At 46.4% G+C, this 13,581-nt stretch overlaps 1 protein-coding gene across 1 annotated transcript in view; it reads left to right on the top strand.

The window, feature by feature from the left end:
* The first annotated feature begins 2,262 nt into the window (after window positions 1-2,262).
* Window positions 2,263-13,581, top strand: part of wdr70 (WD repeat domain 70) — a 60,118-nt gene continuing 48,799 nt past the window's right edge. Inside the window, exons 1-8 of the mRNA XM_076303141.1 lie at window positions 2,263-2,321; window positions 4,524-4,577; window positions 4,684-4,767; window positions 4,878-4,971; window positions 5,127-5,379; window positions 8,033-8,092; window positions 8,851-8,984; window positions 11,401-11,554. Of these exons, the coding sequence (XP_076159256.1) occupies window positions 2,306-2,321; window positions 4,524-4,577; window positions 4,684-4,767; window positions 4,878-4,971; window positions 5,127-5,379; window positions 8,033-8,092; window positions 8,851-8,984; window positions 11,401-11,554 (849 nt within the window). The 5' untranslated portion in view covers window positions 2,263-2,305. The remainder of the gene's footprint in view (window positions 2,322-4,523; window positions 4,578-4,683; window positions 4,768-4,877; window positions 4,972-5,126; window positions 5,380-8,032; window positions 8,093-8,850; window positions 8,985-11,400; window positions 11,555-13,581) is intronic.

Below are 13,581 nucleotides of genomic sequence, written 5' to 3'. Positions count from 1 at the left end.
TTACTGCAGTACTTTTGGATCTGGAAAATGGTGTACTTTTACACCATTTTAAAAAACCCCATAAGCTAATTTGGGTGTTTTTTTGCCTTAAAGTAGTGAATTGTGGGCTGACAAATGGGCCCCATCTGGGTTAGCTGGGGCCCAGCTAATTTTGTTGTTGGGTTCCATGGTGGCCCTATTGGGTTAGCCCATGTGGGCTGATGATGGGTCCTTTATGTCCTTCATGCCAACATGGGTAACCTTACTAACCTAAGTTTTTACTAATCTTAAAATAATCTTGAGATTAAAGACTTCAAGATGATTCCACACAGGGATGGATTACTGCACGGGCCTACCGGGCCCAGGCCCAGGGGCCCAAGGGGTCAGGGGGCCCTGAACCCCAAGCCTTTGCATGGAATCATTGCCTCAATATCAACAAATCAGGATGTAGGCTATGAGTCCGATTGAGTTTAGTATTGGCCATCCTCAAAATGCACCAGAATACAGGAAATCACAGCAAACAAATAAAAAAATTTCTGGGGGAGGGGGCCCTTAATACATCTGGGCCCAGGGGCCCGAAAGTTCATAATCCGCCCATGATTCCACATTCCTGGTGGAAACAAAGTATGGTTCATCTCAAAACACAACATAACAACTCCAAATTCTACTGATCTTCAAACATAACTCTCTTTAAGAAAACCATGTGAAAACTTTTGGCAAAAGTGATAACTGTGTGATTATCTCAGTGTTCTCTCATTCTCTTCAATGAAATGGTGACACTCAGGCATCCCATGTGTTTATTTGCTTTCCGGGTTCAGTACTTAGGTGCTACACATTGATCCTAAATTATTATCTTGGATAAATTCATTGCTGTGGCAAAATAATGCTTTGATAAATGGGTCAGCCCAGACTTTTCCTTTTTGTCAGTGCAGGCATAAGATGTCATAGGCTATATAGATCATTGTAAGATACAATTTGTATCCTATTTTCTTTTGAGAATGTCACCCAGTTGGAACCCATGCAGTAGGCCTACCCATATTCGGAAGTATCTCCTGAGAAAGTTAAACTCATTTGGGGTTAGTAAACACATACTAACTCTATTCTACTATTCTTTTATTGAGAGCATCATGACTTTCTCTTTCACTTGTTGGTTCCACTCTACTAGCCTCTCGAAGGGCGACTTCAAAGACTAATGTCTGCTCCAGATAATTGGCTCTCCCCTTAGAAACCTCTCCTCACTATGTGAGCAACAGATGATTAGGTTGGCTGGCAAGATCCTACAAGACCCCTCACTGCCCTGTTCTCCTCCTTCGAGTGGCTTCCCTCTGGAAGACGGCTCCGCAGCCTATCCTGCAGAACACAGAGGATGAAAGCAATTTTTGTGCCCACTCCAGGACCAACTCAACTAACTGTCTGGAAATGACTCCTCCTCAGGGTCATTTCCAGAAATTCTGCACTGTGCTGCAATTTAACTATTAATAGGAAGCACAAACTTTGCACAGGACTCTAGTACAGTACCGACACATGTAGGCCTACATCTATTTACTATTGATTATAGTTTTTATGTATTTTAAACAGTAATATTTATAGGATTTTATTGTCTTTATTGCCTACTCTACTCCATGGTACTATGTAAATTGCCCCTTGGGGATAAATAAATTGTTAAAGCTCATTTCTAGCCCATGTATTCATTTGGGTTGCCCATGTGGAACCCATGCAGTAGCCTACCCGTAAAGTATCCAAGTCCTCTAGCCTCATATTAATTTGGGATGCCCATGTTGGGACCCACGCATGTAGGCTACCCATGTTTGGTAAGCCCATTTGTAGTCCATGTTGAGACCCATGTGGTACCCATAAAGTAGCCTACCCATGTTTGTTTGCAGGTTTAGGTATTTTTGGCGAGTGTAGAGCTCCCTCTAGAGTCGGGATGTATTTATGTTACTCTGCTATTGTAAATAGCAAACTTCTCTCTCTCCCCTTGCATAGTGTCCCTTTAAGCCCATCTCTAGCATGGGTGTGTGTTTGTGTGTGTGTTTGTGGCTACCGGCAACCCTTCACTCCCTTCATTACAAAAGGAAACTGAATAATAGGCTACCTGTTTTAACAGGCTAACAGTCTTTCTAGACCTAGATATTTTGTGACTGCTATGACTCCAGATGAACCACATCGATCTGTATCTGCTGCTCACGTGGTCTGATTATCACCAACAGCTAGATGGCAGCAGAGTTGTTCTCTGACCGCAGTGCACCGAAACACATTTCCTCTTTGCTTCATAATGTTAAAGTTTTGTTTCCGGGTCACGCAGCTTGCGGGGTTAAATTAAACCATGGAGCAGAAAGAAGGTAATATTAACTTTGGGTTACTACTGTATATATTGCTTTTTAAAAGGTCATATGCACGAGCTCTAGATATAGCTTACACATGATAAGAGGATGTTGTATAATGAGACAGAGGACTGAACGTTGCGTTTGTAAACGCTGGGCAAAACTTACAGCATTTAATGCTGGCTAGCCTTCACCAGTTCCAAGATAACTCATCTCGTAAAAAAACACCAAGGTGTCTGATTATACAAATATTTCATGTAAAGTTCTGTAACAAATGCGCAGGTACTATCATGATATGCTGTCGTTCGTTTTTATTATTTAACATTACAGGGTTTACCCTTTGCTAATTCCATGTCGTCAGCCAACCTAAATTGACACTCATAGCTAACATGTTTCATGTGTATGATAATGTTATCGCTAGATTTTAGTAACGTTAATGCTCTGGGATCTTTCTTGGGGGCGGTGGTAGTGTAGTTAGTGATGTGCCCAATGAAGCGAGGCTTCGGAGCTTGTGTCGAGCAGAAAGGGGCGTGCCAGATGAAGCCCCGGTTCGAGGCTTGTGTCGTTTCCATAAAAATCACGTGACTGATGACAAACGAGGCCTCGGTTTGTGAGTGTGACGTCTGAAGCTTCGTTTGGGACACACACCCACGTGACTGCTTCGGAATCTGATTCAAAGGCTTTGAATTGCGCAAACCAGGGCACCCGCTCTAGTGTCGGAATGAGTTGTGTTGTATTGCAAGAGCCAGGCGAAATTTGTGGGTAGCCCTGATTTATATAGGATGCTTGCTCTGTTTGTCAATTTACGTTATTTTCTTTCCGGAAAATGTCCATAATCCATAATATCATGCACATATAGAAATAAAGAAGAAATAGCCTAGGCCTAGCCTAAAGCTTTGCCATTTAGAACAATGACATTAAAACGTGTCTGCGTTGCAGTCTCAACTTCAATCATGTCATTTAAAAGCAATACAGGCTAATATTTTCTATGTAGGCCTAACAATAATGGCTGACATAATATTTTCCTTTTATTGAAAGTTTGATTCATGAAACATCAAACTATGTCAGGCCATGTAGGGTTTGGTTTAATTAGGCGCCTGGTCGTTTCCTTTTCACTCTCGTCCATAGCGTGTTGAGGTTGATAATACTTCGTCCTGGTTCAGAAGCTAAGTAGTGTCTACTGCGGTCGTTAAGTGGATGGGAGACCGATTGGATCATTGACTGGGATAACATGATTTCACGCCTCCACGGAAACACCAATCTTCACGTGATAACGAGTGACGCGATTATGTTGCCTAATCGTATTTTATTGTATTGAATTGAGACAAACAGAAATGCACATTTCTTGCAACACTTTTAATGTAATGAATGAGAACATTTCGAAGCTTTGGCATTGTGTTGAACGTGTAGGCATTCTTTTCACTAGTCCGTGACTGCGGGGCTTTATGCAAACCACCAGATGTCGCTGTGTTTTCCTTATCTTCCATGTTTCGAAGCTTCGACACATTACTCGGCACATTAGGGAAATGTGCCGAGTAGCGCTCGAGGCTTCATTTACCCATCACTAAGTGTAGTGTTTAGTGTTGGTTATATGTGTATGCTGGGGAGGGGGGTAAGAGAGTGTAAGTGGGCTGCTGGCGTCCATGTTTCTATTCTAAGACTGCTTGTTTGTTAAATACTATGGCCATCACATCATCTTTAGTCCTATGGAATTTATTTATGTTACTGTTATTTTATTTTTTGTTTTTATACTTGCCCAGGGACTACAGGTGCAAATTAGCAATTGCTGCTACAACCTGGCCCAAGACATATTTTCCTGGATCCCAGGATAAATGTTATTTTGTGCATGGTCCCTGAAATAAATAGATTTCCATTCCATTCCATTCCATTCCATAGTGGTTAGGAGCTGGGCTACCGTGCAGTAGCCTGAAAGTTGTCGGTTCAATTCCCGGCTTCCACCGTTGTGTCCTTGATATGAGCAAGGCACTTAACCCCAAGTTTCTCTGGGGACAATGTGATCCCTTGTAATATAGTTGACATATCTAAGTCACTTTGGTCAAGAAGTGTCTGCTAAATGTAATGTAATAATAATAATAATCTTTGGTTTACACTCCGGAAACTGAGACAATCACGCTCTTCGTGTTTACTTTGTAAGACTTATCGTTTGACTTGCCTTGCTTGATGACCATTCTCAATCATTTATTTTCCCAATTGTTGTAGAAAACAGTAACGATGATGGAGACATTTCTTCTGTCATGGGGTTCTCTGGCTTTGGTGAGTAAACATGACATTAGGTTACCTAAAGAGAGGTTGTTGGTCCAGTTCATTGGACCATTTGTGCATGTCAGTATGAAGTTAACATCACATTACTTCTCATCAGGAAAGAAAGCCCGGACCTTTGATTTCCAAGCTATTTTTGAACAAACTCGAAGAACAGCCATTGAGAGAAGCCAACGAGTCTTAGGTAAACTGGGATATAATTGTTAGACTTCTGAGCAATTCTACCTTTCATACCTTGTCACTGCTTCTCACAGTGGTTATCAACTGTACAGTGATGATTTCCATCTTGTACAGAGGATCGACAACTTGAAGACCTTCAGAAAGAGCAGGCTGGAAGCTCTCAAACAGCCAGGTCATCTGATGCATCCAAGAAACCCTCTGTATCAAGGTATTCTTTACGGTCTACTGGTTTTCCTATATGCCAGCACACCAGAGTTTATTTTACAGTACTTCTGCCGCTAAGTTCTTGTAATACGGAATGGACATTGTCAAAGGCTTACTTCCAAATGTTGGGGTTGGGGCCGTGTCTGTGTGTGCACGCAGGAAACAGGAGAGCAGCAGCGGTGGCAGCAGTGGCTCAGACTCTGATTCAGATGGAGAGGGCATTGGGCCCCCACCGCCCCCGGGATTCAAACGATTCGGGGCAGTTGCGGCGGCGGAGGAGGAAGAGGGACTGGTGGGGCCTCCGCTTCCTCCAGGCTACGGAGGCAGCAGGGCTGAGGATGAGGATGATGATGATGATGACGATGACGATGACGATGATGATGATGGGGACACTCAAGAGGAAGATGATGACGTAAGCACTGTGTTTACCCTGGCTTTGTTTTGGCCTCCATAGGAGAACTTACAGTATGAGACGGCTGTGTTCATTAGGAATCCCTTCAGATGGAGAGGGCCTCAATGATCTGTGAATAATGGATGGATTATAGCTGAGAGTACATCTTACCGTGGGTGATAGCACTTTCCTTTGCACACTGTAAAACAGTGACAGGTTAGTGGGTTTCTGGTAGACACAAAAATCTGGCGTATTTTAGCGGGAAGTCTGACTAAAGGTTCAATTGTGTGCCGTGTTCAGTAATGACAGAATTCTTAGACAGCATTGTCTATAATGCAGACAACCATATTCATGAAAGTGTAATACTTTTGATGTATACTTTTATTATTGATGATATAATTGGCTAGCTTAAAAGCTGGTTTGCTTAATAATGAACTGGTTTGTCTTAATAGCTTGTTTGTACAGTTTGAAGGAGACTTCATATTTCTAGCACTAGGGGGCAACAGTGTTGCAACATTTATCATATGCTCCCTCAATGACTCCCACCACCATCTGTTGTGTATGTGAAGTGACCCCAACAGACATTTGTCATGCAGTGATTCATGGAGGTTCTCCACATGCTGTCATTCAGACTTGACCACTGCTAAATTGAAATGTCTGAAAACTGACTGGACAGTAGGGAGGCCCTGTAAGGCTAATCATCCATGGAAGAAAACTATACCACATTAAATCAGATGGGGACATTTGGTCACAGAGAATGACATTATATTATAATGATGTTGATGAGACAGTATATAATTATAAGGCATGCTATTTAAATATTTTTCGGTAAGTTCATGTAGCACTATAGCGTCAACTGGACAAAATGCATGCTGTTTTAGTACTAAAAATAAACTCAGAAAACAGAGGCTTCCCTTCAGTCCATTAGTATTGCTTGCCTGTGTCATCACCTCAGTGCTGGCTTGTCACCATATGTGTTGTATATCTCTGTGAGTGGACAGAGCCAGAGGGAGGAGCGTTAGTGGTCTATTATAGGTGTGAATGGACTCTTGAGATGATCTGAACAAACAAGCAAACAAACCAAAGCCACAAGGTGATTGTTTTTATCATTCTTGCAAAGTGTACTAAAAGCAGCATTAAAGGGGATATTCCCCTGGCTGTCTTTAAGTACAGGTGTGTGTGTGTGTGTGTGTGTGTGTGTGTCTGTCTGTCTGTAACAGTAGTTGTTAAATGTAAATGCCCCATGTCCCGTGCAGCACAGGGATTTGGTTCAGAGTATTAAAAGAAAAACTCTTACAAAACTACTTTGGAGCAAACTGTGAACTCAGTGCTCTGGCCTCACAGAGAAATGTTATGTTTTGCGTTCTTTGTGTGTGTGTGTGTGTGTGTGTGTGTGTGTGTGTGTGTGTGTGTGTGTGTGTGTGTGTGTGTGTGTGTGTGTGTGTGTGTGTGTGTGTGTGTGTGTGTGTGTGTGTGTGTGTGTGTGTGTGTGTGTGTGTGTGTGTGTGTGTGTGTGTGTGTGTGTGTGTGTGTGTGTGTGTGTGTGTGTGTGTGTGTGTGTGTGTGTGTGTGTGTGTGTGTGTGTTGGGAACAAAGGTGTTGTAAACGTCCTCCCAGCATGGGTTTGGCTCCATGTGACGGAGTGCAGGTGCTTTGCCCTCCCCGAGGGCTGCTCGCACTCCACTCTGCTGATGGATGGCCTTCTAGGACAAGTCCGCCCTCGTGATGTCACTGCGTCTGAGCCAGACGCACACACACACATACATGTGGTGTTGACGAAAAGCCCAGACTAGACGTCAAGTTTGATGAAAGACAGATCACCCGAAATCAGCAGGCACTTAGGCCACACTCTTGTGCTGAAGCTCCTGTGTGTGTGTGTGTGTGTGTGTGTGTGAGAGAGAGAGCAGAGCCGCCCTGTGGTGGGCCATGACATTTTATTTCCGTCTCCGCGCCCATGGGTTGGGAGGGGGTGGCGGGGGTGCGAGACCTTCATCTCTCCCCCTGCGCACCTTGTCAAGTGGCGCCATGATGAATGACAAGTCCAGCACCTACGGGCCGGAGGTCTCCTGACACCCCCTCGTTTCCTCCCCCTCCGGTTGTTTTGGCCGCCCGCAGGGTCACCGGCACTCAGGAGGGACCCAGCAGGCCTTCTCAGACGCAGCCCTTACAGGTGCAGTGCACCTCCCTGAGACCTCCAGGAGTCCTGACGTGAAAGGGTTCTCTCTCCTGGAGCATTAGTGTGGGTGGTTGGTTGGTGGGTGGGTGGGGGGGGGGGGCGTCAGTGGCCCACTCCTCAACCTTAACCTTTCCCCCCACCCCCTCCAGTTTTCAGTGTGAAGTTCTTCCCGTTTACTGACCTGTGGGAACCACTAGGAAACATTACTGTCAGACCTGGGTGTGTGTGTGCGTGCGTGCGTGTGAGAGAGAGTGTGAGTGTGTGAGTGTGTGAGTGTGTGAGTGTGTGAGTGTGTGAGTGTGTGTGTGTGTGTGTGTGTGTGTGTGTGTGAGATCTGATTTGTACCAGCCAAGCATTGCATCTGCGCGAGTCCTGTTTCGTCTCCGGAGATGCTGTTATGTTAACAGAGAGCATGTTTCAGACCTGCCCCTCCTCCGCTGTTATTAATGTTCTCTTTCTTGCTTTCTCTCTCTCTGTTTTTCCATCTCTCACTTCCAGAACCCAGTGAAGAAGATTCCAGACACGCATGAGATCACCCTCCAGCACGGCTCTAAGACGGTGAGTGCTCCCCTCAGTATGCTTTCCTCCTCGCTTCTCTTTCCCTCTCTCCTCCCCTCTCTTTCCCTCTCTCCTCCCCTCTCTTTCCCTCTCTCCTCTCCTCTTTTTTAACCTCTCCTTTCGTCCGCCGAGCACTCATCAATTAACTTTCCCCTGGAATACGTCTCTGATTATGTAATTGGGGGAACGTTCTAGAGCATTCCGCCTCAGCTGTTATTTATGTCCGTGCGCCACACACACACACGCTCAGGGCTTATGCAAGAGTGCGGCGCGAGCGGTCAGCTTTACCGTATATGAGCAGCGCTATATTAAGCCGTGGCTAACCAAAGTCCAGTAATTGGCTCGTTAATGAAAATTTTTCTCAGTGAACCCCGTGCTACTCATGAAGTAAGAGTCCAGGAGAGAGTGGAGATGGGGGGTGGGGGAGAGTGTGTGAGTGTATGAAGTGGCTGTTGAATGCAGGTTGCTCCTAGTAGGAGTCTGCAGTTGTGCATGTGTGTTGTCTGTGTGTGTGTGTGTGGTCTAGCACCCGCTGTTCTTGTCTCTGTGCCTGACTTGTCCTAGCCGAGATGCCATTTTTTGCATATGTGTGTGTGTGTGTGTGTGTGTGTGTGTGCATGCTCCTTCCATTCTTCTGTGACAGTGGCCTGGTTCTGCAGGTGTCTATATGTGTGTGGTCTACTATTTTCCTGGTGCGTGTGTGTGTGCGTGCGTGTGTGTGTGAGACTCTGTGACTGAGCTGTCTTCTCCCCCTGCAGGTGTCTGCACTCGGCCTGGATCCCTCAGGAGCCCGTCTGGTTACCGGGGGTTACGACTACGATGTGAAGTTCTGGGACTTTGCGGGGATGGACTCTGCCCTGCAGGCTTTCAGATCCCTGCAGCCCTGTGAATGGTGAGTCCAGGGGCCTTCCACCCCTCCTACTCCTCTTTCTCCCTTTTGTTCTTTCTCTCTTTCTCTCTTTCTCTTTTTCACTGTCATTCTTTACTCATCCTGTCCTGTGCTTTCCTGTCTCATCTCCTTACCCCTTTTCTTCTTTCTGGGTCATTGTCATGAATCCAGCAAAACACCACTTCTTCTCCCACTGTCCTTTTCTTCCCCTTCTCTCTTTCTCTCTACCTCTCCTCTCCTCTGGCCATCCCATCTCTCTGACCCTGTGTCTCTGTCTCTCTCCTTCTCTTCCTCTCCTCTCTTCTCCTCCTCTCCTCTGTTGTCCTCTCTTCTCCTCCCCTCTCTCCTTCTCCTCCTCTCCTCTCTTCTCCTTCCCTCTCTCCTCTCATCTCCTTCCCTCTCTCCTTCTCCTCCTCTCCTCTCCTTCCCTCTCTCCTCCTCTCCTCTCTTCTCATTCCCTCTCTCCTTCTCCTGCTCTCCTCTCCCATCTCTGTCCGCTCTATGCTGCTCTATGCTGCTCTATGCTGCTCTATGCTTCTGGGTTTGATGTTTACGCTGCGGTGGTTTCATCTCTCAGGAATGGCCCCCCACTCCCCCTCTCATGTCCAATCAGCCCAGTAGGCTAAATGGACCCAGATGCATGGTCCGGTTGCCCGTGTTTGTCTGTACAAGAGTGTGTACACATGTGTATATATCTGTGTGTGTGGTTGTCTCTGTGTGTGTGTGTTTGTGTGTATTCGTGCACGTGTAGACCTGCGCGCGTGTGTTTGACACACTGTTGCCACATGCGGAAGTAGTCCTAGTGTGTAGTGTCTCGTGGGACTGGAAGCCAATGGGGCTTGATCCTCTTCCTGGGACAGTGATTATCTCCACCTCATTGGCACGGCCGCCAACCCTGTACCCCCCCCCCACCATCCAGCTACAGCGCTGCTGTGCATGGTGACAACAAGGTGTGGGTGGAGGCTTGTGGTGGCGACATGTGGTGGCCCTCTCCGTGCCTGCGTGTGTGCGTGGGTGTTTTTTTAGTTGTCTTGGTCAGTGTCCCCAACTCCAGAACGGTCCAGTTGGACACTGAGGCACTCAATTCTACGCCTCGCTCTACACAAGTGTCTGTCTGCCAGACGTTCATCTTTGCTCCTGCATCTGCAACGAGATACTCACATTACTCCTCTCTCTCTCTTTCTTTCTCTCTCTCTCTCTCTCTCTCTCTCTCTCTCTCTCTCTCTCTTTCTCTCTCTATTTGCTCTGCTGCCAAAAACATGCTATAAAGTTACAACTTGTCCTGTAAAATGTGAGAATGACATTGGATTGGATGTTGCTTCTCCTTCTCTGTCTGTCTTTTTCTCTCTCTCTCTTCTTCCTCCTCTTAGGAGCTCTGCGGAGGGCATTAATCTCTCTCCATCAGTGAGCTGGGCTACTTTCTTCCTCTCAGTGGTCTCTTTCTCTCTCTCTCTCTCTCTCTCTCTCTCTCTCTCTCTCTCCTCCTCAAACGTTCCTATTCTGATTTGTTCTCTGTGAGTTTGCTCTTCCTGACGGAGATCGCAGAGACTTCCTCCTTAGGGGGTCCTCCATGTCCTCTGTCTGTACGAGTATGTGTGTCAGTTTGAAAGGCTCAGTGGCTTCCTGTTTTGTTGTTGTGGTTTTTTTGGTTACCATGACAACAACTCTGTGGGTTTTCTTTCTATCTTCTTGTTTTCACCTGTTTAAAAAAAAAAAAAAAAGCCCTCATGCAACGATGCACAGGATTGTCTTTGGAGGTCGGTTCTTGCACAATCCCAGACAGATGGTTTTGACTAGTAGCGGATAAGAGGTGCAGTCCCTTGCGCTCTGCATCTGAGAGAAAGGACCCCTGGACTACACTAGAATGCTCTGTGAGGCGGGGTCAGGGGTGCAGTGTTCCAGGTGATCCAGTGACCTGAGGGCTCGGGTCACGGGGTCGTTTCTGGACTGGGCTGGTGCACCGGTGGAAACGACCTGGCATATTCCTGCACTGTTGACATAACTCATTGTCATCATTGATAGGGAGCATGTCAATCACTGGTGTAGAGCATGCATTTTTTTCCCCCCAAGTAAACTTTTGGGCTTTTTGCTTCCCAATAGGACATCAAAGAGTGACAGGAAGCGAATGGGAGAGAGGGAGAGATGCGGTGTGCAGTGGGATCAGGAAATAACCATGGGTCTGATTTGAACCTGGGTTCTGGGGGGGTTGCAACCACTTAAGCCACAGCTTCCCCTCATACGTGTATGGATCCAATGCTACCACTCTGTGACTTGGCTTGTTAAGTGACACACGCCCTACCTTGCAGCCTCTGCATATTCCCGTCTCTGGCACGGTGGGTTTTAACCTGAGAGATGGCCACTGGGGTCCTGTCTGACCCTTGTGCTGACACTTGACCATTCTGTCTCTTTTCTCCGACAGCCACCAGATCAAGTCCCTGCAGTACAGCGTGACGGGCGACGCGATCCTGGTGGTGGCTGGGAACGCCCAGGCCAAGGTCCTGGACCGCGACGGCTTCCAGGTGATGGAGTGTGTGAAGGGGGACCAGTACATCGTGGACATGGCCAACACCAAGGTAAACTGCGGACTGTGGACACAGCACACAGTTGCAGACATAAGGACAGTTCACACCAGGAGCGATAACTAAACATAACGATAATCATATGAGCGTCCATAACGACCAACGATAAGGAAAGTCTCGCCTCATGTTAATGAATGTGACGTCTGAAATGTGATGGATTCTGATTGGCTGTCAACTTTTTATCGTTCTCAAAATCGCTCGGAAAAGTGATCTGCCAACGCTACCGTTTATTGTTATCGTTATAGTTTATGTGTGAACATATAAGCTTGAGTTATATTTTTTGCCGATATCATTCTGTGTGTGAACGGCCTTTTACTGACTGGAAGGGAACAGAAGAGGCAAGCAATGCCAACTCCGCTTACAGACTCGTGATAAAAAAGTGATACAAAAAAGACTGAACCAAGGCATTCTTGATATAAAAATAGAAGATTTACTAGCAGGCTAGTTCATAATGGAACAGATAAAATCTTTCCAACATATTTTGGCCAACATGGCTTTCATCAGGGCAACTTACAGACTGTCCGAGCGAAGGAACCCTTCCCTCCCTCATCATGTTGGCTTTGATCTCCGTCCCTTTTTAGTTCAACACCAGTTGATGTGGTCACCTTGAGATTGGGTCAGTGGTGAAATAGGACCACTAGTGCACATCTGCACTACCAATATGTGCATAGAGTACCAAAGCCATGACGTAGCGTTGTCAAGGCAGCAATTTCACTGGATCTAAACAAATCAATCTAACCATTGAAATCACCATAGCGGTGGCTTTCTTAATCTATTTCAACAATGTTTCTAAGACGTCAGTATATTTTTTTCACTATAGCCTACATTTAAAACAATTTACTAGCTAGAAATGATGCCACACGTCTACATTTAATGCTATTTAAGCCACTTCGTAAGTTTGTTTAGATCCAGTGATTCTGCCGTCATGGAAACGGAACGTCACACTTCGGTACTCTATTAAACTGCTTCGTGGGGCCCACTGCCTCAGCAGGGAGCACTGGTAATGTGCAGAGACCAGGCACACTCATGTACTTCCCAAGTAGAGCATAGAATAGTCTGAGACGTTCAGGTGAACTTATTGCGTAACCGTTATGTGAAGCTGAGGCAGGCTAGCGCTAGGCTATCAGTGGAAAATGGAAATGATATTATGCAGTGGTCATATGGATATGGTGTCCAGCAAGTAAACTGGCACCAGTGATCATGGGCAACAGCGAATGCCAAGTGGCATTGGAAAAACAGGGTGGTCAATGCACACATAACCCAGGGACTGGTAACAGGCAACATGGGCAACAGTAATTAGACCAGGTGTGTGTGTGTGTTTGTCTGTGTTTTTTTGTTTGTGTGTGTGTTTCACATTTGGAGCTGATGACTGAGGGGTAATTAAGTGTTTAGTAAACCCTGCCATAATGGGGGAAGTGTGTGTGTGTGCTCGAGCACATGTGTGTGCATCTCTGCATTGCTCAGAGTTTAGTGTGGGGCCAGGGGATCCCTCTAGCAGGCCCCCCCCCCCCCCCATCCCCTGGATGTGCTCTGCCCTAGCCTAGCCCACCCCTCCACCTCCTCCACTTCCTCCCGTTCTCCTGGATGTGCTCTGCCCTAGCCTAGCCCACCCCCCTCCCCTGGATGTGCTCTGCTGCCCTGGTGCTCCTCTAATTTACTGCAAGGTGCAGCGGAGCACTAAAGTCATTCTAATGTGCTGTGTCCTCATGCTATCCTTCATCTGTACACACACACACACACACACACACACACACACACACACACACACAAATGGGTGCACCAAACTCTGGGGTTTCCTAGAACCTCCTTTCACTTGTGTTTATAATTGGCAATCCCTTATGTGGCCTTTGGAGTGTTTATATTTGTGTGTGTGTGTGGGGGTTTTTGTGTGTGTGTTTGTGTGTGCTCTGCCGTCTGGTTCTCCTTAGTTATTGCCAATTTGCTGTCCTGTGTTGTCGGGGGGCTGTAAGTCAGATGTGCATTGCCACGGTGGCTCCCAGTGGCCTATTAAAGGTCCATCA

The sequence above is a fragment of the Alosa pseudoharengus genome, unplaced genomic scaffold (genome assembly GCF_046254945.1).
Source record: "Alosa pseudoharengus isolate Yale_2024_CS ecotype anadromous, Long Island Sound unplaced genomic scaffold, YU_APseudo_1.1 YU_APseudo_1.1_scf_24, whole genome shotgun sequence".
Taxonomy (NCBI): Eukaryota; Metazoa; Chordata; class Actinopteri; order Clupeiformes; family Clupeidae; genus Alosa; species Alosa pseudoharengus.
The sequence above is the reverse complement of the archived record's forward strand: the minus strand, read 5'-3'. Positions and strand labels throughout refer to the sequence as shown.